The sequence below is a fragment of the Hemicordylus capensis genome, chromosome 6 (genome assembly GCF_027244095.1).
Source record: "Hemicordylus capensis ecotype Gifberg chromosome 6, rHemCap1.1.pri, whole genome shotgun sequence".
Lineage (NCBI taxonomy): Eukaryota > Metazoa > Chordata > Lepidosauria > Squamata > Cordylidae > Hemicordylus > Hemicordylus capensis.
Window position 1 is genome coordinate 89855869 of NC_069662.1, and position 23179 is coordinate 89879047.

Genomic DNA, 23179 nt, shown 5'->3' on the forward strand with positions numbered 1-23179 from the left:
AAGAAGAAGAGGATGACCAGCAGCAAGGGGATGGACTTAATTATGACAGCAATGAATGCACCACTGAGAGACCTTAAAAGCCAAGTTGAAGACCGATCACCCTGGACAGAATCTATCTATGTTGTCACTAAGAGTTGACACCAACTTGTTGGCACTTAATCAATCAATCAATCAATCAATCAATGTGTGTTAGCACATCAGAGGATATTTGTGTGACCAGGATTGTCTTAGGCAGCCGATTATTGGGGCACTAACAAGGTGGCATGATGCCCTTCTGCCCCCTGGTTTTAAAAAAAGGGGAAGAAGGGGAGGAAGGTCATACAAGAGGGGAAGCATCTGGCACCCTGTCTCAGGTGCACAGAGAACTTGAGCTGCCACTATATGTAGCACAGACCAGAGTGCACACACACCCTAGTGTGTGCTGTTAACCCCTACTAACTGAGCAAAGAGGCACCTTTTAAAACTGGCGATTCTCTTTGATTAGCAGGAGTAGAAAAGCTGGCCCAGCACAGCATCCCTCCAGTGGCTCTTGCTGGTGTTTATCTTATGTTTATTTTTAGATTGTGAGTCCTTTGGGGACAGGGAGCCATACACACACAGGCACATCTATATCTATATCTATATCTATATCTATATCTATATCTATATCTATATCTTATCTTATAATATTTGTCATATTCGTATGTGACAATGTATATATATTGTTCTGAATATAGATAGATAGATAGATAGATAGATAGATAGATAGATAGATAGATTCCTCATCATATTTGTATGTGACAATGGGGTTGTTTTGTGATCATTGCGGATTAGGATTTTTGCAATCTTCCCAAATCCTTACTTTAATATTGGCACTTCAGAGCCAATTTAACTTTAACTTCTCTAAAATTGAGGATGTGGAAGCTTGACAATTATGCAATTGTGGTCCCCACCCCCAAGTTTTACATATCTAATCTAAAAATCAAATAGTGCCTCCAGAATTAAGACTTTGAATAATGCAATTTTGATTTATTTGTCACATACTCATCAGTACGTCTGGCCAGGAAGGAAAGACGGCATTTGGTAATTGTAAAGAGCTTCAGTGTTAAGAGGCTATTTTGTTGAGTTAAAATAATCCAACATGATGATCAGCATTATACTCTGAGTTCTTGCTTTGCATATTATTCTCTACAACAGGCATAGCCATATTGAAGTTGGATTCAACATCATACTGATTTTGTACATAAAGCGCAGAGTTTCTTCTCTCTGGGGAATATTTTAAAATGCAGTGTTGGATCCTTGACAGAAAATCATTACAATCCAGCTGGAAGCATTGAGCTAAGCTCAAATGGGCCTATGGTAAAATGAGTCTTAAATTAGTATTGAGGAGATTTACCTGTTTGCTGAAGCAGTTGCTATCTTTTAATACTCAAAAGGGCCTAAACTAGTTGCACCATTTCCTTTCAGGCTTGAGAGTAAATTTAATGCTGATGTGGTGTGCCATTCCATTCATCTATGTAAACAGAAGGCAGGTCAGCCACTTTGTCATGTATACAATCTTCCTAAGGTGAGTTTAACCTGGAAATCTGAAATGAGAGCAGTCTCAAAACTGATTTTTTATGAAATTTTGGCTCATGGAGGCGGGAAGCAACATATATCTGAAGGATGATTTCCCTTCAGTCTCAAACCCATTAGTTAATCAGTGAGCGGAATTAATCTGTGATTTAACCTTTGGTTGGTTAAGATACCAAACAAATCAATTACAGTTTGCAGCCCTAGTTTGATTCCTTTCTTTACACTTGCACATGGCCTTCATCTCAGTCCATATTTCTTCCATCCATTCCATTTCCCCCCCATTCTTCCTCCAGGGAACTCAGGGTAGTATATATGCCTTTCCCCTCACAACAAACCAGTCAGGTAAATTAGTTTAAGGATGCAGCTAGGCAAGATAGTGGCGGGGGGAGCAATGATTGACTCTCACATGTTTTGTTTTGTTTTGTTTTGTTTTTGGCAAATGCAGTGGTTGTCAAAAGCGAGCAGTTTTGATCAGAATCATGATATTAGAAGTATGGTTAACCCTTTTCCCTGTGCCATTTTCTCATTTGAAATCCTCCCCTACAGGGCAAATCATACAGGAATACAGGCCACATACACCTGTATCCTGGCACAGCAAATGCAACCATGGTCGCAATTCGAATCGTTCTTTCCCTGAGTGCATTTGACATTCAAAAAAGAGTGAGGAGGAGGACAGAAAGATGATTCAAACATAGATCTCCTACCATTTTGTCTAGTTTGGCACTTAGAAATAATGACTGGCTCTAGGTCTAATACTTTGGCCACTTTATTAAAAGCCGGCAAGTTACACATATAGACTCAATCTTAGAAAGCCCAAAGGGGTACTCAATTCAGAATTCAAAGTGCCTGCTGCATTGCTGAGAGCTGTTCTTTGACAAGCTGCCCTGGGTAAAGATAAATTGTCGGGCCAAACATTGAATATGCAGTCATGGACATAGATGCATAAAGCCTTTGCATTTGCTTTTCAAGTTTATAATTTGATGAATCATTTCCATGTTAGGAGCCTGCAAATGCTGGCTTAATCACTGGTCAAGCATTTAAACAAAGTTTTAATACAGATAATTGTTTGCTTCTGCTCAATTGATTTTTCAAATTTATATTATTTATGCATTTAGGCTGTAAAGGTAAAGTTCTGCTGTTGAGTCGGTGTCGACCCGTGGCGACCACAGAGCCCTGTGGTTGTGTTTGGTAGAATACAGGAGGGGTTTACCATTGCCATCTCCCACTTAGTATGAGATGATGCCTTTCAGCATCTCCCTATATCACTGCTGACTGATATAGGTGTCTCCCATAGTCTGGGAAACCTACCAGCGAGGATTCAAACCAGCCACCTCTCACTCCCTAGGCAAGTTACTTCCCCATTGCTCCATTAGGTGGGTAGTTCCCTCCCCCATTTAGGTTGTGGGTAGACATTTTCCCAGAATGTAGCTGCAAGGCATTTAAGGAACTTGCTGAATGACTTGCTGAATGGTCCCCTTGAGGCCATCAAATTGCCTATATGATAGTGACAAGCTTGGATGGGACTTGAAAAGAATGAGATAGAAGATAGGTCTGTCAAACGTTGTTAGGCATGATAGCTAAACAGTCTCCATACTCAGAGGCAATATGCCTCTATTAAGAGATACTTGGGACAACCGATAGGGGAAGGCCACCACCATGGCGATGGGGCTGTAGCTCAGCAGTCGAGCATCTGCTCTGCATGCAGAAGGTCCCAGGTTCACTTCCTGCTATCTCCAGGTAGGGCTGGGAAAGACTCTGCCTGAAGCCTTGGGGAGTTGCTGTCAGTCATTGTAGACAGTCCTATAGGCCAATGGTCTGACTCGGTATAAGGCAGCTTCCTATGTACCACTGTACCCTGTTAGAAAAATTCCCAGAAATAATTGGTTGGCCTGTTAAGCCCAATTTGATAGACCTTGGTCTGATCAAGTAAGACAATTCTTCAAAATAGGTTGACTTGCTCGTTGTATTGAAGAGAAATCTCTGCTCATGGGCATGTTAATACAGAAGTAAAATATTGAGTACAAATGCAAAGGATATTTAAAATTCCATCAAAATTATCATATCATCATTGCTGCATCATCTAATTCTGGTGGACAGCTCCTGAAACCTGAATATGATCCCCTTGTATCTGCTGAGAAACTCTGCATTTGTCTGGTCTTGCTATCCAGGCCATCCGAATCACTAGGAATACAAATCACTTGAGTGGAAAGGCCTTTTATTTTCTTGCCTTAGCTTCTGGCGAGAGATCTCTCACTTGGTTTGTGGCTTGTTCTCAGACTCTGATGTGACATTTGACAGAATCAGATGTTATACAGAGCAAGCAAACGTTAAACAGAATAAAATACAGCAGCTGCCTGAAAAAGAAGCAAATAATTTTCAATAAAAATCTGCTTTGCGGGTAACCAGCAGCCCATGTCATGACATCGCGGGCAAATCGCAGCAGTTCTTTCTTATCACTCACTTACTAAGATCTAGCAAAATGCAATTTGTTACCCAGGGCTGCTGCCCCATTCATGTACTACTGGCTGCTTCCTTCCCATGGTGGAGGAGTTTCATTTGTGCCCCTCCCTTCCACTGTACCATGTTCTCTCTGCCCTGGGGCTCTCCATGTTGCTTTCCCTTGTGGCAGCCTGCCACATTACAGCAGATTCCTAGGCCACTGAAGCCCTGGACAGGCCCTGTGCTAGGGAATCGTTCATTGGCCTTTCTCTGCAACAAGAAGTACAAAAGGCTTCCTGGTTGAGTCAGGGCTTGTTCTAGTGTGTCTATCTTGTGCTTTGCTTCTTGTCTGTTTGGTGTGACCACTGTCTTGTTTTTGACTTCTGATTACCTGCTCAGCCCTCTGGCTTCTGACTCTTGGTTTGACCTTTGGCTTGTTTCTTATTCCTGGCTCCTTTTCTGACCCTCTGGCTTTGACTGCTACTCAGCTTGACTACTAGTTGTTTTCCTGGCTTCTGCCTGACTCTGTGGCTCCTGGCAACTACTTGGTTTGTCCCTTGGTGTGTCCCTGGCTCGTGGCTTCTGTCTTGACCCTTCTGGCTCCTGATTGCCTGACTGGCATGACCTCTGATGAGCTCCTGACTCCCAGTCCTAGTTTTGGACTTGTGTCCTCTAATGACATCTGCCCATGGCCCAGCTGCCTACACAGTATGGTCCAGTTCATATGTAACACCAAACCGGAGTTAAATGTGGCAGAGGTTGTAACTCCAGTATGTCTGAACGTGTGAAACTGTGGTTTTGCAGCAAAAGTGACCTCCAGTTTGTCTTGCCAAACCCCAGCTTGAACGCTCAGTTTGCACAAAGGTTCACCACCAGGATTCGCTGCCACTTCAGTTTGCACAAAGGTTCACCGCCGCCCGCCAATTCTGGACGCTGCCATAACCATGGTTTTGTGCCGATTTCCAACCCGCAACCATAGAGGAGGCGGCGCAGACCTGCCCAGGGACTCAGCTGCTGTATGCCAGCGAGCCGCCACTCTAAGAATCAGCCCTGCCCCTCCTGTCACCTATGCTGCTCTGGTGTTGCCCAGGGCCACAGGAATGCCAAAGTGCCCCATTGCAGCCTTGCCATCCTCTCAATGGACATTCCCTGTCCAAACTCCACCCCTTGCTCCCTCCGCCTGGGAAGCAGGAGGGAAAGGAGATGGGATGTCAGGACAGACACCAAGTGCTTTGCTCCCCGAGAAGCAAGCAAAGAGATGTGTGTTCACAAGCACAAAAGCGCCAGGTGGCAACATAAGCAGGGCACCCCATCACAGAGCCGGGATGGAAACCTATGGTGGGGTTGTGTTTAAAAGGCAGTCCAAGCAGGGATCCTGAGGCAGCCAAGTTATACCTTTTTCACAGAAAGATTAGGGAAGGGGCCCCCAGCCCCTTCCCATTGGGGGTTATCAGTCCCTAGGCTTACTCATGAGAAGAAGTATCAGAGAGGACTAGGCGGGGGTGCTCTGAAGTGTTCTTGTTGCATTTTGCCACACTGCTTGTATGTGAGCACAAATTCCAAATTTACTAGGCGGCATTTGAGTGCTTGCCTTCCATGATCCCACAGACTGCTCTCTCATGAGAGTGCTAGGTCACCAGGTCCTCGAGATTGAGCTAGGATGTTCTATGGATGAAAGCCACAGCAAAGTTCTTTTTTTCACACTGAAAGGTTGGGGAAGGGGGGACCAGCCCCTTCCCCTTTGGCGGTTTGCACTCCCTAGGCTTACTTATGAGCAGGGCCTGTCACCGAGGTTAGTAGTGTTCCAGTAAGTGGGAAGTGCGCTTCTGCTGTGAAGTTAGGGGCACCCGACCTGGGGTGCACTGCTCAGTAATGAGAGTGAGAGACCATGGAGGAACCTCTTTTCATCTCATGAGAAGAACCATAAGAGGGGAGGGGAAAGAATTGCCAAGCAAATTCAGTCATGATGCCTGACGGCAAAATATCCCCTTCTCCCACCAGTCGCTCCCTCATGGGAGTGACAGGCCACTATCAAGGGAGGTTGCTGTGTGGAGGAAAGTGCTTTCCTTGGTGACTGCCAGTGAGTAGCTTTCGGAGTGTGCCCCCTGCCAGCCCATCTGCCCATGTGGAGGATTAGGGATGCAGGGAGGAAGGCTGCTAACACTTACCTCCCCATAGACGATCCTGCGTTTCTCCCTGGGTGGGTGGATTGCCTGCCCAGACAATGGCTGGCAGCCCCCAGCAACGCGGAGGGTCAGGGGTTGAAACACATTGTCCCAGCCTTTGGAACTTCCATAATACACAGTGCATTATGGGTATCCCAGCAGCGCCTGCTAAAAGAAGCGGGTGCTGCACACGAGCAGGGAAATGGGGTTAAGGGAGCGAGTGCTCCCTTAACCTCATTTAAGAGGGGGGCTGCACAGGCAGGTTTGCCACCGGAAGCCACGTGGCTGCTGGCGGTTCTTGCAATCAGCCAAGACTTAGCCCGGTTTGGGCTGCTTGTAAGAATAGGCTCACAGTGCCACATAATATAATACTTGCTTTCCTTGAACGAGACTAGCATGCTAGAGGTTCCAAGGAGGACCCATAGTCTCTTTTTTGCAAAACAAGGGGACTTAATAGTTTTAAAAATTATATACATACCATCAAAGAAGATGGCAGAGTTAGTAAACAATAAAAACCAGCTACATGTTAAGTTTTACCCCCCAAAAGCAAACACACTCAATTTGAAAGATTTCTCTGCTGCCATTATTTTATGTCAGGCTCTATTTCCCCTCTTGACCCAAATACTTCCCAGTTAATTAATTTGTTTTGATGGGTGTCTAAATCACTTACAATAACAAGCCAAATATTATCCCTAGAAACTAATGTTGACAGTGATTACTGAGAATGCAAATATATGCTGTTTAAGGAGCCCAAACAGTAATGCAGTAAGTCAAAAAACTTCCTTTGTGTGTGACCAATATTTAAGGGGGTCACCTGTCATTAGGAGCATTGCTTCGGAGAGGCTAGTACAGGTCCCCAGAAGAAAGCAGATCCCGGACACCAGCTAGATTTAGTTCATCAGTTTATTGTTACATCCTAAACATTAGCTAAACTATAGTCCATTCACTCACACAAACATACATACATACTCACCAGTCCCATTTAAAAGGTGATCAGTCTTTAAAACGGGGTGTTGGAAGAAGCTGTGGGCCCCACAGTCTTCGATGCTTCTCCGAGAAAACATCTGTTGATGCCTGACTAAAAAGGGTTGCTTTCTTTTGAAGCTGTTTGATGTTCTGTGTTTACATCCGTCTGATCCCAGGATCGACCTTAGTCCTTGTTTTCCAAGCAACTCCTTTTCTGCTGTCTCCGGCATTTTATCCAGTTTTCTCTGGTTGTTTTGGGCATTTCTTCCCAACATTTCACCATGGTTTTGCGGGGGCGCTGGTATGTTGCTTACTCATGCACTCTTTCAAACACACACACACACACACACACACACACACACACACACACACAGAGACACACTTATTTAACCAGAAGTAAATCATTCTATTAGGTTTGCTTGACAATCCTTGAAGTGGGAGCAATTCCCCTTATCAACATCAATATGTCCTTTGGTTATACACGTAGGCTATAGAACTATGATATAAACAATCACTTTTAATCAAATAATTATACTAGTTGTATTGCATGTCATGTTTCTTGCATTTAAATCTGCAGCAATCCTAGAGGCGTTGTTTTTCTTTCTTTCCAGCATGTGGGTATTCTGATGTTTTGAGGGGGGAAGCTGTAGTTATTGGATTTCTGCCTGTCATGCAGCCTCTTTCAGAGAAAAATGTAGCAACCCTTTTGTCACCCTCCCCATGAAAAGTATGGTATAATCATTATAATAATGATTTAATGATGATTTAATAATGATATAATGCTTTAAAGGGTCATCTAGTTCTTTTATATAGTTGCATGTGCTGTCCTTTTACTATGAGATTGGCATTTGCCTTTCCACAATTAACACAAAGTTAAGGCCTCGGTGAGCACTTAGAAGAGTAAAGTGAACTGGGTTTGCAGACACTTGCTGCCACACAGGAGTGGGAAATGCATGAGCAAGAATGTGGGACAAAATGGCTGAGTGTAAGTCTTTGATTCACAATGTGGTTTCAAGATCTCTCTGGATTCAGCCTACGGTAGTTGATACAGACCAGTGAAGCTATTGACAAGAACCTAGAAATGTACTCACATTAGAAATTAGCCCCCTTGATGGTTCCAGTTGAGTCCAGCTGGTCTGCCATGTAATCTGTGCTTTAATGTCATTTTTCAGTTTGAGACAGATGCAACTACTGCTGTCCAGATCATTAGTGACAGGACAGATATTAACTGCTTCACCAACACTTCACATGCTCTTTTGCTTTAGAGCAGCTTCACATATTACTTCCATGGAGGGGGAGAGGAAGACTGAGTGAGTCACACTTCCTGTTTTAAGATGACTGGTGTGATATTTGTAAAAAACCATTATTATCAATAATAATAATAATAATAATAATTCAATTTCTATACTGCCATTCCAAAAATGGCTCAGGGCAATTTACACAGAGAAATAATAAATAAATAAGATGGGTCCCTGTCCCCAAAGGGCTCACAATCTAAAAGAAACATGACACCAGCAACAGTCAGTGGAGGTACTGTGCTGGGGGTGGATGGGGGGGTAGCTAGGGGAGAGAGGGCCCGTGTTCACCCCTTTCCCCAGCGGCCCCTCGGAATGAGGGAGATAATGAAGAAAATAAGGAGGGGTGGAGCGGGGAGGGGGCTCTCAGGAGCTGGGGGACCTGGGTTTGTTGAATCCATCGGCTCAATTATAGCTACACCCCTGGGAGGAATACATAAGCTCTTTCTGCGTCTGGAGGTTGTGAAATCCTCTCATGCACATTCCTTTTTTGAGGAGTACTTTAGCCATGCAAAAATAATATTGCCCACAAATGATTATTTTGGTGGTTTAATTAATCAAATTGTATTTTGGTAGCTAAAATTAGGGTCTTAGAAGATAAACTGCAGAGCTGGGCCAACAAAAATGTGTTTGATGCTATTGATCAGAACTTGCTACTCCACCATTTCCCACCAAATTCCACTATTGACTCCCGTCTACCCACCACAACCTGTCCAGGGAAGAAGTACCTTTGAAAAGGTGGCTACTACCAACAAGAACTTAAATCATAACACATTCTTTCTTCATCCTCCACATCCAAATAATATATGAAATTTGCCTTGGGGGTAGTCTGATGAATGAGATGAATTCTTAGAGCATGGGTAGGGTTTATTTAAAGAAGGAAAACTTGGTGTACCCATAACACTTCTTGGCCAGGATCTGAAGAATCGGGCAACTAATTTTGCAGAACCAAAGAGGATTTGGGCTTCTGTTTCTCTAACAAGACAACCCTCTTTTGAAACTGGGGAGACATTACAGAGCAGTTTGTCTGCTGTTCAAAAAGAAAAAGTCAAAATCCAACTGGGATGCCCAAGGCCTTGGGCATGCCTAAAGCAAATCTTTGGACTGTGGCTTTTATGTCAAAGAGAGACACATCCAACTCTCTTGAAAATTGTCTCTCGCCTGAATTGGACCTCAAGTTCATTAGAGTATAGAAATTCTCTTCCACTGGGCATGCTTGCAAAACTCCTATAAGCATAAATTCTAAAATGTGAACAGAAATTTGCTTGCTTGCTGTGAATAGCAAAGTGTACTTGGGGTATGAATCTTAAGCCTTAAACAGATTTATATTGCTTCCAAGAAAATAAATGAGGCCTTATAGCTAAATAAATGAACTCCTACAATTGGAATGCCATGAAATGTGATCAGATAATTGATGGTGAATCTAGAAAGAGATAATTGATGAGACTTAGACACATTCTTGATTTCCCTGTCACAGATAAGTCCAGAAATGGAGAAGTTATTTGAAGGTGGGGATGAGAAAAGAAATAATATGCTGGACTGTGAAATACTTTCTTTTACTATTCTAGGTAGAGTGGAATGAAGCTATAAAGAAATCAGAAAGAGTAGCTACAACTCAGATCCTGGTAAGTGTCTCAAAGAATATTTTTCATCATGATTGCAGTTAATCAGAATTTTTTCATTCTGAACATAGACGACTATAAAATGTTAAATAATGTTCTTGAATGAATATTATATATTATGAAAGCTTTTTTAATTGCTGCATGAATAAAAAGGCAACCATTAGGGAGAAAAAGAATAACAGCAAATATAGATGGAAATGGGGACTAGAGGGAATATATATCAAATATATATCAAACAAAAAGCTAGAGAGAGAGAATATATATCAAACAAAACAAAACAAAAAGAATGTGACGGTGTTGTTTTGCTGAAAAATGGGTATACATTGTCAATTAGAGGTACTTTATTCTTAACAAGGATCCTAGTATTGAATAAAGGAGGATAAGAAGGAAAGCAGCAAGTGGAATATAATAATGTAGAATAGTTCTTTCCAGGATAACAGTGCATCAAAACATTAAATCCCAAATATTCCTGTTCCTTAGGAGAAGATCTGCTCCCTTTTTAAAGTCTTATGTTGAATGAAGAACTGGACAGTTTAATACAGGTGAAACTCGGAAAATTAGAATATCATGCAAAAGTCCATTAATTTCAGTAATGCAAATTAAAAGGTGAAACTGATATATGAGACAGATGCATTACATGCAAAGCGAGATAAGTCAAGCCTTAATTTGTTATAATTGTGATGATCATGGCGTACAGCTCATGAAAACCCCAAATCCACAATCTCAGAAAATTAGAATATTACATGGAACCAAGAAGACAAGGATTGAAGAATAGAACAATATCGGACCTCTGAAAAGTATACAGTGTACTGTGCTTCATTGGCCAGCAAACTCGCCTGACCTGACCCCATAGAGAATCTATGGGGCATTGCCAAGAGAAGGATGAGAGACATGAGACCAAACAATGCAGAATTGCTGAAGGCCGCTAATGAAGCATCCTGGTCTTCCATAATACCTCATCAGTGCCACAGGCTGATAGCATCCATGCCATGCCGCATTGAGGCAGTAATTGCTGCAAAAGGGGCCCAAACCAAGTACTGAATACATATGCATGCTTATACTTTTCAGAGGTCCAATATTGTTCTATTCTTCAATCCTTGTCTTCTTGGTTCCATGTAATATTCTAATTTTCTGAGATTGTGGATTTGGGGTTTTCATGAGCTGTACGCCATGATCATCACAATTATAACAAATTAAGTCTTGACTTATTTCGCTTTGCATGTAATGCGTCTGTCTCATATATCAGTTTCACCTTTTAATTTGCATTACTGAAATTAATGGACTTTTGCATGATATTCTAATTTTCCGAGTTTCACCTGTATTTTGTCTTTGGCACAAAGACATAACAATTCATGAGCACATCCAAGCAGATGCTTTCGGGGAATTATAACTTTCTCTGGACTTATCCATGAGTATAATCCTAGGTTCTTGCCCAGTTGTTCATGGATTGAACTATGAGAAAAATATGAGACTGCATCCAGACTAGTTAGTTGGATGCAGTTAGTTGGTTAGCTAGTTAGGAGAGGAGAGCTGGTCTTGTGGTAGCAAGCATGACTTGTCCCCTTAGCTAAGCAGGGTCTACCCTGGTTGCATATGAATGGGAGACTTGCTGTGCAAGCACTGTAAAATATTCCCCTTAGGGGATGGAGCCACTCTGGGAAGAGCATCTAGGTTCCAAGTTCCCTCCCTGGCTTCTCCAAGATAGGGCTGAGAGAGACTCCTGCCTGCAACCTTGGAGAAGCCACTGCCAATACTGAGCGAGATAGACCAATGGTCTGACTCAGTATATGGCAGCTTCCTATGTTCCTAGTCAGGTCTAAGCACCATTGAAATCAGTGACACAAGTTGGTCATGACTAACGTAAGTATCTTTGCTTTCAGTAATAATTGGTCATGGCTAACTTAGGGCAGCTTCACACAATCACCGCCAAGTCTGGTTCCCAGCAAACACATGCTCCTGGAGGGCGTGTCATGCAAAGCAGCCAACGGGCAGATCCCTATCTGTCTGCCTGAGATTCTATCAACTCTCTCCACCCACTTGGAACCAAGGGTTGAAACTGGGCAGAGAAAGTTAATAAAATCTCAGGTGGGTGGGTTCACATGACACACCCACCCAGGAGCACCTACTCACCGGGAACCAGAAGTTTCCAGCTTCCGGTGCTGGCAGAGATCGTGTGGAGCTTCCCTTAGTCTGGATGCTGCCCATAGATAACAAATTTCTCTGTAATATTTCCACATATAAGCACTCATCTGGCCCTTTAAAAACAAGGTTATAAGTACAAAACATTGCATTGAAAGGCACTGTTTGAAGTTCAAACTTGTTCGTCTCATTTTATGTAGCTGCAAAGGAAAAATAACATTTTCCTGGCTTTGGTTTTATGTTGCAGCTGAGCTGTATCTGTTTACTTCCCATTTTCTCTGGGTATTTGATAGCAGTGCAAACGTTTTTACTGTTTGCAAAGGAATTATGATATTGTTTCTTCCAAAATCCTTGCTGTGAAGCTGGTCACAGTGGTAAAAACTGAGATTTCTAATTAGCCTCTAGGTTAATGCCAAGCCGTGGTGCCAAGACCATGAACGATAAACTGTAAATAAGCATTTTCAGCTCAGGTGTAGAAGCAGCAGAAGAAACGTGAGCTTTCACTTTTCTGTTAAACATCCTCAGAATAATTGCCTGTTCTTTTCCCACAAATTACTTGGAGAGGGACACAGCACAAATACAGTGGATTACGCGTTTATTCTGTTGTATTAATAATTATTCCATGGCAGCTGTGATTATAAGAACACCTAAAATTAAGGCCTATATAGAGCAGCCATTGCCAACCTGAGGCTCTCTCCAGTTGTTGTTGGATCATCCCCAACTGGCATCATCCCCAACTGCAATTTATGGCAGCTGGGGGTGCTGGGAATTGTAATCCTACAACAGAGCCTCAAACTGGTCACCCCTGAGACAGGGGGTCACTTAGCAGAGCTCCTAAGTGGATGGAATGTAGTGACTGAGCAACATTCAGGAGTGCTGTTGCTTCCTGAGGTTCACTGGGAGGCTATTGTTTAGCTTTCTTGAATGTTGCTTTCTGTTGCCACATAACATCTGTAGGAGGCATAACTATAATGGGGCAAGGGGAGACAGTTGTCTGGGGGCCGACTGCCTTGGGCCCACCCTATAGGTAAGTCGCATGACTGACTCCCCCAGCCACGCACCCGCCCAGGCTTCATTCAGTTGTATTCATCCTCCGAAACTGATGTGAGTGTTAAGACCTGGAGCTACCAGAACAACATGTCTTTTACAAAACCTTTAAAAAAATAATTAAGGATGATGTTCTATTGTGGCACATAGGTGTTATATATGCTTTTTGTCACCACTATTCAACCTCATTTAAGATTTCTTTACTTCATGAACTGAGCTTCAGTGGTGGGGGGGCCATTTTAAAATCTTATCTCTGGGCCCGCTACAACCTTGCTACGCCCTTGAATGATGTCTAATTTGGTATCATCTTCTCTCATGGCACACACTTTGCTCTTCAAGCAAGTGAAGATGGGGCTGTAGTCCCACTGTGCTTACCCTTTCTCATTTCTTCAGGCCATATAGAAGCTTCCTGCAAGGCCCATGTAGTATAGTGAACTGAGCGTTGAACCTCAGCTAGAAAAAGCTGGATAAAAATCTTTGCTCAGTTCAGATCACAACTAGGTGGGCTTGGGCTGGTTCCCCACATAAGCTGCCCTGATCAACATGGAAGAAGAGTACAGTACATATGTGATAAATATATTGTGCCTATCCTGTACATATTGGCCACAAAAAGAGAGGTGCTGCACCATACCTTCATAGAAGCACCAGGCATGTCTTCTGTCCAGTTGGTGGAGCCATCAGTTCAGTTGGTATGGCTGACACTAGCAGGAGTGTGTTGAAAATGTGAAGCGTTTGAAGTTAATTCAACTTCAGACTGAAGCTACATTAAAATGAAAAACCAGAACGGGAAGGGAGAGACTTTTACAATGCTACTCTCAGATAAATTTAGACATAAATATGTCCGTGAGTGGAAGAAATTCAGTGCTTTTTGTTTATTCAAAGTAGGAGTTTCTCCTCTCCCCTCCCACTTTTCAGATTGGCTTGCCTTCTTATCTGAGCTGTGTTAACCTCAAATGATTTTTGCAGTCAGAATGTCACAATTCAGTCTGAAGCTGAAAAGCTGAGAGCTCATCGACATTTAGGGTGCCAACAGTCTGTAGCACCCAGAGGGCTTTTTAAATTCTTTCTTTGGTTTAGATTTTCATGGGCAGTTCCATTATATATCTGTTCCAGATATAAGCAAGTACGAGGCTTGTGGGTACTACTGGACCCGGCTCTGCTTTTGGAAGCTTAGGTGGAGGCGGTGGCCAGGGGTGCCTTTGCACAGCTTCGGCTAGTGTGCCAGCGTCCCTTTCTCGAGAAGGCAGATCTGGCCACAGTTACCTGTGTCTTAGCCACGTCATGGCTGGATTACTGTAATGCACTCTACATGGGGCTGCCCTTGAAGAATATCCAGAAACTGCAGCTAGTGCAAAATGCGGCAGCTAGGGTTTTATCTGGAGCTGCCCAGTGGGAGCACATCACACCCATTTTGAAAGAGCTGCACTGGCTACCAGTTTGTTTCCAGGTCCAATTCAAGGTGCTGGTTTTGACCTTTAAAGCCCTTAACAGTTTGGGCCCGGGATACCTGAGGGACCGCCTGCTCCCAAGGGTTGCTGCCCGCTTGACGAGGTCATCTGCAGGGGCTTAGCTCTGGGTGCCGACAATGAGGGAGGCTCAGTTGTCATGCACGCAGGACAGGGCCTTCTCTGTAGCTACACCCAGACTCTGGAATGCTCTCCTGGTTACTATTTGCTCCTTGGTCTCCAACACAGGTTTTAGAAAGAGTGTAAAATGTTGGCTTTTTGCCCAGGCTTTTATTTGATTGTCTCTGCTGCTGCTCTCTGTACTCTGTATTGCTTTTATGCTTTTGTTTTACATTTTTAATCAGATTTGTTTTATATTTTTAGCTTAATATTTTAATTGTATCTTTTTTACAATCTTGTTTTTAAATTTTGCTGTAAACCGCCTTGGGATTGTTTGAATGAAAGGCGGTATATAAATTTAACAATCAATCAATCAATCAATCAATATTTTGCAAACTCCTTAAAAAAAACATGCATACACACTTTTGGAAATTTGGTAATCTTTTGGTCACTGCGCATGTCTCAAAAAGATTTAAGCATAATAGGGGAAATTTGCTAGCAAATGAATTACAGGTGGCCCTCATTATCTGTGGTTTCGCATACCTGTGGATGGGTCTTAGAGACCCAGTTTCTTTATCCATCGTCTAAAAAATAGGCAAAATCCACCTATTTGTGGAAATAACCCAGAAATAATTCCCAGTGTCATTTCTCACTGCCATTTAACAGTGCAGAGCCATATTGTGGCTCTTAAAAAAAAAAAACCCTGAGATTTTTCATGAAAAAATCAGAGGAATTGGGAAGGGGGGCATTGTTGGAGACCTGGGGAGCAAAGTACAGTATTTTATTTCTCCTCCCTGGTTTTTAGCCCTTTTTTGTGTGTAGGAACCTAACCCCTGGATTTCCATTGTGCTAAGGTTTCATTATTCACGGTTTCTGTATCCGCTCCTATAGGTGAGAACCCCCGTGAATAACGAGGGCCACCTGTATGTGTTACCTACCAGCATACTTAAGGCAGCTTATTGCATTGAAAAGAGAATGGAAAACGAATATGTAAGCCAGATAAGATGCCTCTGTTTCTTTCATGTATGCGTATATGGGACTGTGGCAAGGGGACCTTAACTTTTTGCTTTCACCATTAGTGCAATGGGAGCTTTTTTCCTTGTCAAATAGCTGATCCAGCTCCAGGGAGGAGGCAAAGACCCCCTACTATAGTCTGGATTAAGCCCCCTGCAGCTGCTATTTTGAAAGAAAAGTTAAGCCCATCAGTGCTGGCTTCACAGGTAATTTGGCACTGAAACAATCAGAAAAACTTGGTCACCAGAATTAATCTTGAGATGCATTTCCAAATTACTGATGTTCAGTGCAGCAAGATTAATGATGCGCGCACGCTTGTACACACACACACACACACACACACACACACACATCCTCATATTGTGAAAGTAGTTGATGCTTTTTATAGACAGGTAAGGAATTTTCAGATAAAAATTATTTTTTTCATATGCACACTAAATCCATATGGTTTACTAAATCATTTTTTAAAAATAACAAAAAAACCAAAGAAGTTCAATGAAAGCGTTTTCTGCCCAAACATATTTTTCTCTTCTTTATGAATTGACAAATTAATGGCGTTTTGAGGTCTATGAGCAAATTTTTTTGTCAAGCTGAAATTTCTGGTCTTTATTACACCCATTATCAAGGTGTTTTAAAGATTTGGGAAACTGATATACAATATAACATTGTTGTTAATCTTTCTTCTGTTTCTAGAAAAACATGGATAGGTTACCAGGCATATGTTCACTTCCTCTTCTGAAGAAGCTGTGTGCGAAAATTAAATCGTATGTATGATTAAAGCACTCTCTGCTTTCCCCTAATGTAAATATATCTTTAGTTTACTGCAGAAGGTTTACTTTAGTTTACTGCAGAAGTTGTAGATCAGGGATTATCAAACTTGGGTCCTCAGGTGTTATTGGACTTCAACTCCCATAATCCCCAGCCTCAGTGGCCTTTGGTTGGGGATTATGGGAGTTGAAGTCCAATAACACCTGAGGACCCAAGTTTGAGAATCACTGTTGTAGATGGACATCCAGACTAATGCTGTGCAAGGAGGCAGGGATGATTTTCAACTATTTCCTCTTCCCTTTGAAGCCCACTGTGTCTCCCAAAAATACGTTCCTGAGGGCTGCAGAAATTCCCAGCAGAAATTCCCACGGCCACAAAAACTGGAACTTCTGTGCCTATGGGAAAAAAGCTAGTCTTGTGGTAGCAAGCATGAATTGTCCCCTTTGCTACGTAGGATCCACCCTGGTTTGCATTTGAATGCAAACCACATGGGAGACTACATCTGTGAGTACTGTAAGATAGTCCCCTCGGTGGATGGGGCACTCTGGGAAGATCACCTGCATGCTTGCCTGCAGAACATTCCAAGTTCCCTCCCTGGCACCTCCAAGATATGGATGTGCACGGATCTGTGGAGCTGTGGTCCAGCACTGGGGTGGGGGTTCCTTTAAGGGCTGGGGAGGGTGTACTTACCCCTCCCGCCGCTTCCCCCCCGCCAGCTTTTCCCCCACCGGCGCTTTTTCCCTCACCGGCTGTGCTTTTTCCCCAGCCTTTTGCAGCTGAGAGGGGGAAAGGGCGGCAGGGAGGTATCCTGCCGCCCCAGATGCTTGGCAAAAAAACACACGCCGGTGAGGGTAAAGTGGCGGGAGGGGTAAGTACACCCTCCCACCACCCTTAAAGGAACCCCCACCCCAGCAGTCGAACCTCAAACCGCCAGAAGATCGGACCGGTCCGGAGGCCTGTAGAATGGCCTCCGGTCTGGTCCGTGCACATCACTACCTCAAGATAGGGCTGAGAGAGACTCCTGCCTGCAACCTTGGAGACTCCACTGCCAGTCTGTGTAGACAATACTGAGGTAGATGGGTCAATATTCTGACTTGGTATAAGGCAGCTCCCTATGTTTCCTTCAGTCAGTTATGTTTGGACCAAGGTGCTGTTTCAGACCAAATGTGAAGAGGGAAATGTAGTTCACCTGGTCACTACGCAATATGGTGGAACAATATGGTCGCCCCCTCCATATGCACTTGGTTCGCAGTGCTGCTAGGCAGCCCGATGGCAGGACATGCCCCCACCTTACCTTGAAGAATTCAGAGGGCAGATGCTTGCAGCCCACCTGCACTCCAAGCCAAGTATGGGTGGACTGGCAAGGAAGCACATGTATCATTGGCCAGTTCCCTGGCTTCCATTGCATCTCTCTCAACGAAATCACTTGTATCACAATGCAGTGTGTCAAAGAATCAGAACATATACTGTAACTATATATATAATGTTTCTTCTACACACTGCATTCTGATAGAATTATGATTATTCAAATAACTTGCTAGGATTTCCCCTCAGCCATCTGCTTGGGTGTCATTAATTTATGACAGGACATTAAACTGTTACCTTTTCAGGTTCTGCTTCACTTGTTGGACTGTATTCAAGGTTATTGAGTTCATTGCTCAGGTCACTGCTTTCTTTTTAAAACTCATGATCTGTGTGCTTTCCCCTCTATGTAGGTTAATTAGTCCCTCTTAAATGGTATGGCATTATCCAAACCAAGGTTAAATACTTTTAAGCTCATTTATTTCAGTGGGAGGGATGTGAGCAAATGCTTCCCTTTGAAATTAGAATTAACATCTTGATTCTGACCATGATTATTGATAAATGACCCATTGGTTTTAGGATTATGGACTTAAATGTGTTTGGCTCCAATCCAGTTTGCCAGCGCAAGTAATTCTTGTGTTTTGCTCTAGAGATGGTGGTTCCTTGAGTATCATTGGCCTATGATTGGATGGTTTCCATCATTGGCTTCTACCCTGCCTGGCTGTGCCATTTTGTGTACTTGAGATGTTTCTTCTGTTTGTTGTATTAGTTGCTGGATGCTAGCTTCTCGCCAGCCCTACTGGGCAGTGTGGCTTGTTTGCCCCAGCCCCCTTCAAAGGAGCATGTGACACCGGGGAGCCCTTCTGACTGGCTCCCCTGGTGCTCCCGGGGTGGGGCCAAAACAACAAGTGGTGTAGCCAAATCAGTCTGTCTCTCGAAGGCAACCCACCTCCCATCCCTCAGATATAGGCTGGGCATAGCTGGTCGCCGTGTGGGACCAGGCAGGAATTTTTTAGGTTCACACCTAATTGGCCGGCTGTGTGCGCCTTTTTTTGCCTGCCCCGGTCTATATCTGTAGTCTGGGTAGTCAGTTAGTGCCATAATTTTCTGGTCACATTTTGGCAGGTACAGTGCAGAGGGAAGCAACAGCTTAAACTCGGTGATGCACCTTAGGTAAGCATTTGGCATCAAGGAGGAGGAGTGGATCCTTTGAGGCTTGACAGATCAGGGATGCTGCACAACCCCTCTTCTCTGCAAAGCGACATCCTTCCGTATGGCTTGGCAGCATCGGAGGGGTGTCATCAGTAACAGAGACCTGACCTTAGGTCGGCTAGGAAGAGCGGAGCCTGTGTTGGAGCAAGGGAACCGCCTGGAGCCAAGGTGCTAATGCCATAGTCATCTAGGCCAAGGTGGCCAAACTCACGGCCAGCCTTCTAGGAACTGCACTGTGGTGGGTGGATCACCAATCCCAGCTGGGTGCCATGTTGGCATGTAAAGAACTATGTATCAATAAATGTGGCCAATTTCACCAAATAATCTCATGTCCATGTCTCCTTGGGTCTGGCTGCAAAGTCAATTTCTAGCATCCCAGCCTATATATCCAAAGATTGTGTTAAATTAATGGCACTGAGCAGTACAGTACTCCACCAACAACAAAGTAGTTCTGTCCCCTGCTATCTGGGAAAAGGGATATTGGTACCATGGGAAGACACTGCCAGTCTGTAAGAGCCTTAGAACAAGTACAAATGGAAATGTATGCAACTATATTGCCATTTGTTCTCCATATTCTGGTGTTAGTGTGATTTGGAATCATGTAGCCAGAGTTGGCTTTGTGACCCAGTTTCACCATCTCTTCTAAGAATCCAAAAGACTTGAAATTATTTAATGGCTGCTTCTTCCCTGTTTATAATTGAGTGCTTCTTGAGAATGCCATTGTAACAGTCTTGCAAGATTTGTGCAATATTTGTGTGTGTGTGTCTCCAAGCATATCAAAAATGCTAACACCAGCACTGATGGAGCCATTTATCAAGGATGGATGCAATGATTGTGGTGTAGCAAAGAAAGAAAGAAAGTTGTGCTGATAGAAAGTGTTTATTCTAACATTCCTTAGAACATAATCAATCAATTCCTTTATTACGGTCACAGACCAGCAGAGTTTACAAACAGAAGCCCAACCAAAAAAACCCTACAAAACCTACATAAGGGTTATGATACAGTAGTTAAGCACATAGTTAAGCATAAAGGCCAGTTAACAATGATTCTTAATTAACTCCTGGTGAATTTTACTGCCTATTAAACAGAACTTAGCCACATTATAAGATCTCAGATATTCTGGTCAGTTAAAAGATAATCAAGAGAAAAAGAATCTGTACAACCTGGATGGCAGCTAATAAAAGGAGGTATATGTGTACGCTCTATACCTTGGTAAAATTGACAATAAAGGAGCACATGAGCCATTTTTTTCAATATCTCCCAATTTGCAGAGACAAGTACATACTTTGTAAGGGATTTTTTGATATCACCCTTCCAGGACTGCTGTTTGCAAGGCATTGCATCGTGCCTGTGTCAGAGCTCTATGGTATTTTGGCACAGTTATCTGGTTTAGGTATCTGGCAGGGCTGAAACTCAGAAATTGGTTGCCCAAATTGACACCAATAGGTATAGAGCCCTGATCAATTTGATGCTCCATATCATATATTCTTTGTCTGAGTTTGACCCGTCCCTGGCATTTTCATACCCCAGAGTTATCAGTGCAAAATGGGAGAAACCATAATGATGCAGCCTTTCGTCCATTTCTCTTTTCCACCTGGAGTGATAGATATCCTTTAGCACAAGTGGAGCTAGACCTGCAGGGTAGAAAACCAACTTCAGCCAGAATTCAAAGATATTAATTCATGTTCTGGCCTCTACTTTAAGCATTCCTGCTTCCAGATGAAAGACAGCAATGGGCACACACCGGGGAACCTGAAAAATGTTCCTAAGGATCTTAGTTTGTATGGCCTCTACCTTACAGAAGTTAGAGTACATGCCAAGTTGAGCTCCATATAGGAGCTGTGTTCATACTTTAGCTGAAAAGAATTTTATTATGGAAGGGATAAATTGGGCACCCCTGGAGCGATGGAAAGATTGAATTGATTGTGCACTCTTGTGTGCATTCTGCCTTACATATTCTCTGTGTGCACCCCTTCAGGCTGAGGACTGGAATATTACACCAAGGTATTTGAAATACTTAACTTGTTCTAACTGTGCCCATTTAGTGACCAGTTCCAAATCTTCTCTCTCTTTGCAAACACCAGGATCTTAGTTTTGTTATAATTAATTTGTAAAAGTTCTTCACAATAGGTAGCAAGAGAGTGCACAGCTCTTCTTCGACCTATCGGAGTTTGCAAGAGAATGACAGCATCATCTGCATATAGAAATATAGCAAGATGTCTGTCTGCTAATTTTGGTGGATGATGGTCTAGGTTATATAAATGGGAGACAAAAGAGTTAATATAAAAGTAAAATAGCAGCAGAACCAAAATACATCCCTGTGACTCCCCTGAATGTTGGTATTCCCTTGGTGAGGTGTCCCTGAGTGCTGCAACGCACCCTTACACAAGTGTTTTTATATAATTTGAACATCAAAAGAAGTAAACGGAGGTCTACTGATGATCTCAATAGCTAACACCATAGTTTCTCTCTGGGGATCAGATCAAAAACAGATCTAAAGTCAACAAATCCTGCATAAAGAGCAGAGTTGGACTTGGAAGTATATTTTTCTACTAGATGCTGTAGTATTAAAGCAGGGTCCATAACAGAACGGCCTGTGTGGAAGCCAGTTTGCTCCTCAGCCAGGATGTTTTCAGAATCTACCTGCTCCAGTAAATGCTCATATAAGTTCCTAGCATACATCTTGCTCACTATACCGAGAAGACTAATAGGCCAGTGATTTTCTGGTAGCTTCCTTGCACCCCTTTTATAGATTGGGATTATTATTGCCACTCCCCAGTCCTTAGGGACACATGCAGTCCTATCTATAAAAGAAAAGTGAGAGGCCAGGACTGGGGCCCACCATGCCAGATTTTTGCTGATTACTTCCACAGATATGTAATCAATGTCAGGGGCTTTGCCAGGTTTAAGCTGCCTCGCCAAGGATTCTATTTCATTTCAAGCCACTGATGGCCATTCTGGCAACTGACCTGCATCCAGATCTATGCTTGCAACAGCTATTTCATCTCTCTTGTACAGCATTTGGTAATATTCCTCCCATACAGGTTCAGGTATCATACAATAGAGGTGGGCTAACCTACTCAACAGATGGGAGGCAACCATACACCAAAGCAGGGATGGACTTTTGGATCTCGATGAGAGAACATGATGTTACAGATTCGTTCCATCTTTTTAAAAGGCTGTGGCTGACACCCTGACTAAATTGCGCAATGGAAATCCTATTAAGTAGTCCTTTGAAGTACCTCCTGAGTAGCACTATTGAGTAACTTAGTCTGGATGTCAACCTCTGTTAACATCAAGAATAAAAGCTATAAACAATATAGCATTTGTTAAACTGTAGTGGTTATAGCTTTTACTCTTGATATTAACAGAGTCACGAGGAAAGCTAACAGACAAAAACCAGAAACAAAAATATGTTTTAAAGAGATATTTTAGTGTTTGTTTCAAGTAATATACATCATATACTTTGTGATACAGTATCCCAGGGATCTGCCTTCCAAGTATCTATCTAGATCAACTTGGATGCCACTGTAGTTGACTAAGGCTGCATTCGCATGTAACTGCGGAACTGCGCACACACATGGCTCTCCCCTCCTAATTCGGACATAATGGAGAGTGTCCCCTCTGCAGTCAGCAAGACTGCAGAGAAGAGAAGGAGATGGCCGTGTGAGCTTCCTTCTTGACTGAAGCACAGCCTGCACAGCCAAACATGTTGGAGTTTAGGGTGGAGTTTCCTCCCCCAACTTGGTTCCAGGGGACGCAGCCTGCGGTTCCACAGTTCAGTGTACCACAAGCTGTGTCCAACCTTGGGTTGTGGCAGCAAAACTCACTACAACCCGAGGATTCAGACTGGAGTTCCAAATCGGAACTGTTTGTTTCATCGTTGCACCAATCTGTATTTTCCCGTATTTGGACATAGTCTGTGGAATCTCTGGCCCATTCATCAGCAGTTCCGGGTTACGTGGAAATGCGGCCATAATAAGCTCAAATGTACGTGTGTAAATTAGGCTTGTGTGCATATAAATTCGCAACCAAATAACCCCAGGTTTATGTAAAGGGGGCAATTCTCACAATGAACAGATATGTCTTGA

General features: G+C 43.1%; 1 protein-coding gene and 1 long non-coding RNA gene across 6 annotated transcripts in view; one reads left to right on the plus strand and one right to left on the minus strand.

Moving 5' to 3' along the window:
• Positions 1–23179, plus strand: part of AOAH (acyloxyacyl hydrolase) — a 132771-nt gene that overhangs the window by 42330 nt on the left and 67262 nt on the right. For 3 of the 5 annotated variants that reach the window (XM_053265148.1, XM_053265146.1, XM_053265147.1), the window contains exons 5-7: positions 1447–1546; positions 9988–10044; positions 16500–16570. In XM_053265148.1, coding sequence (XP_053121123.1) covers positions 1447–1546; positions 9988–10044; positions 16500–16570 — 228 coding nt within the window. Of the gene's footprint in view, positions 1–1446; positions 1547–7354; positions 7426–8814; positions 8879–9987; positions 10045–16499; positions 16571–23179 lie in introns of those variants that run through there. The other 2 variants (XM_053265149.1, XM_053265150.1) reach the window with 2 other exon arrangements.
• LOC128331577 (uncharacterized) lies at positions 3500–6285 on the minus strand. Its single transcript, XR_008310355.1, has 2 exons — positions 6162–6285; positions 3500–3908 (listed from the first exon to the last, which is right to left on the minus strand). It is a non-coding gene; the product is annotated as an uncharacterized LOC128331577 (long non-coding RNA).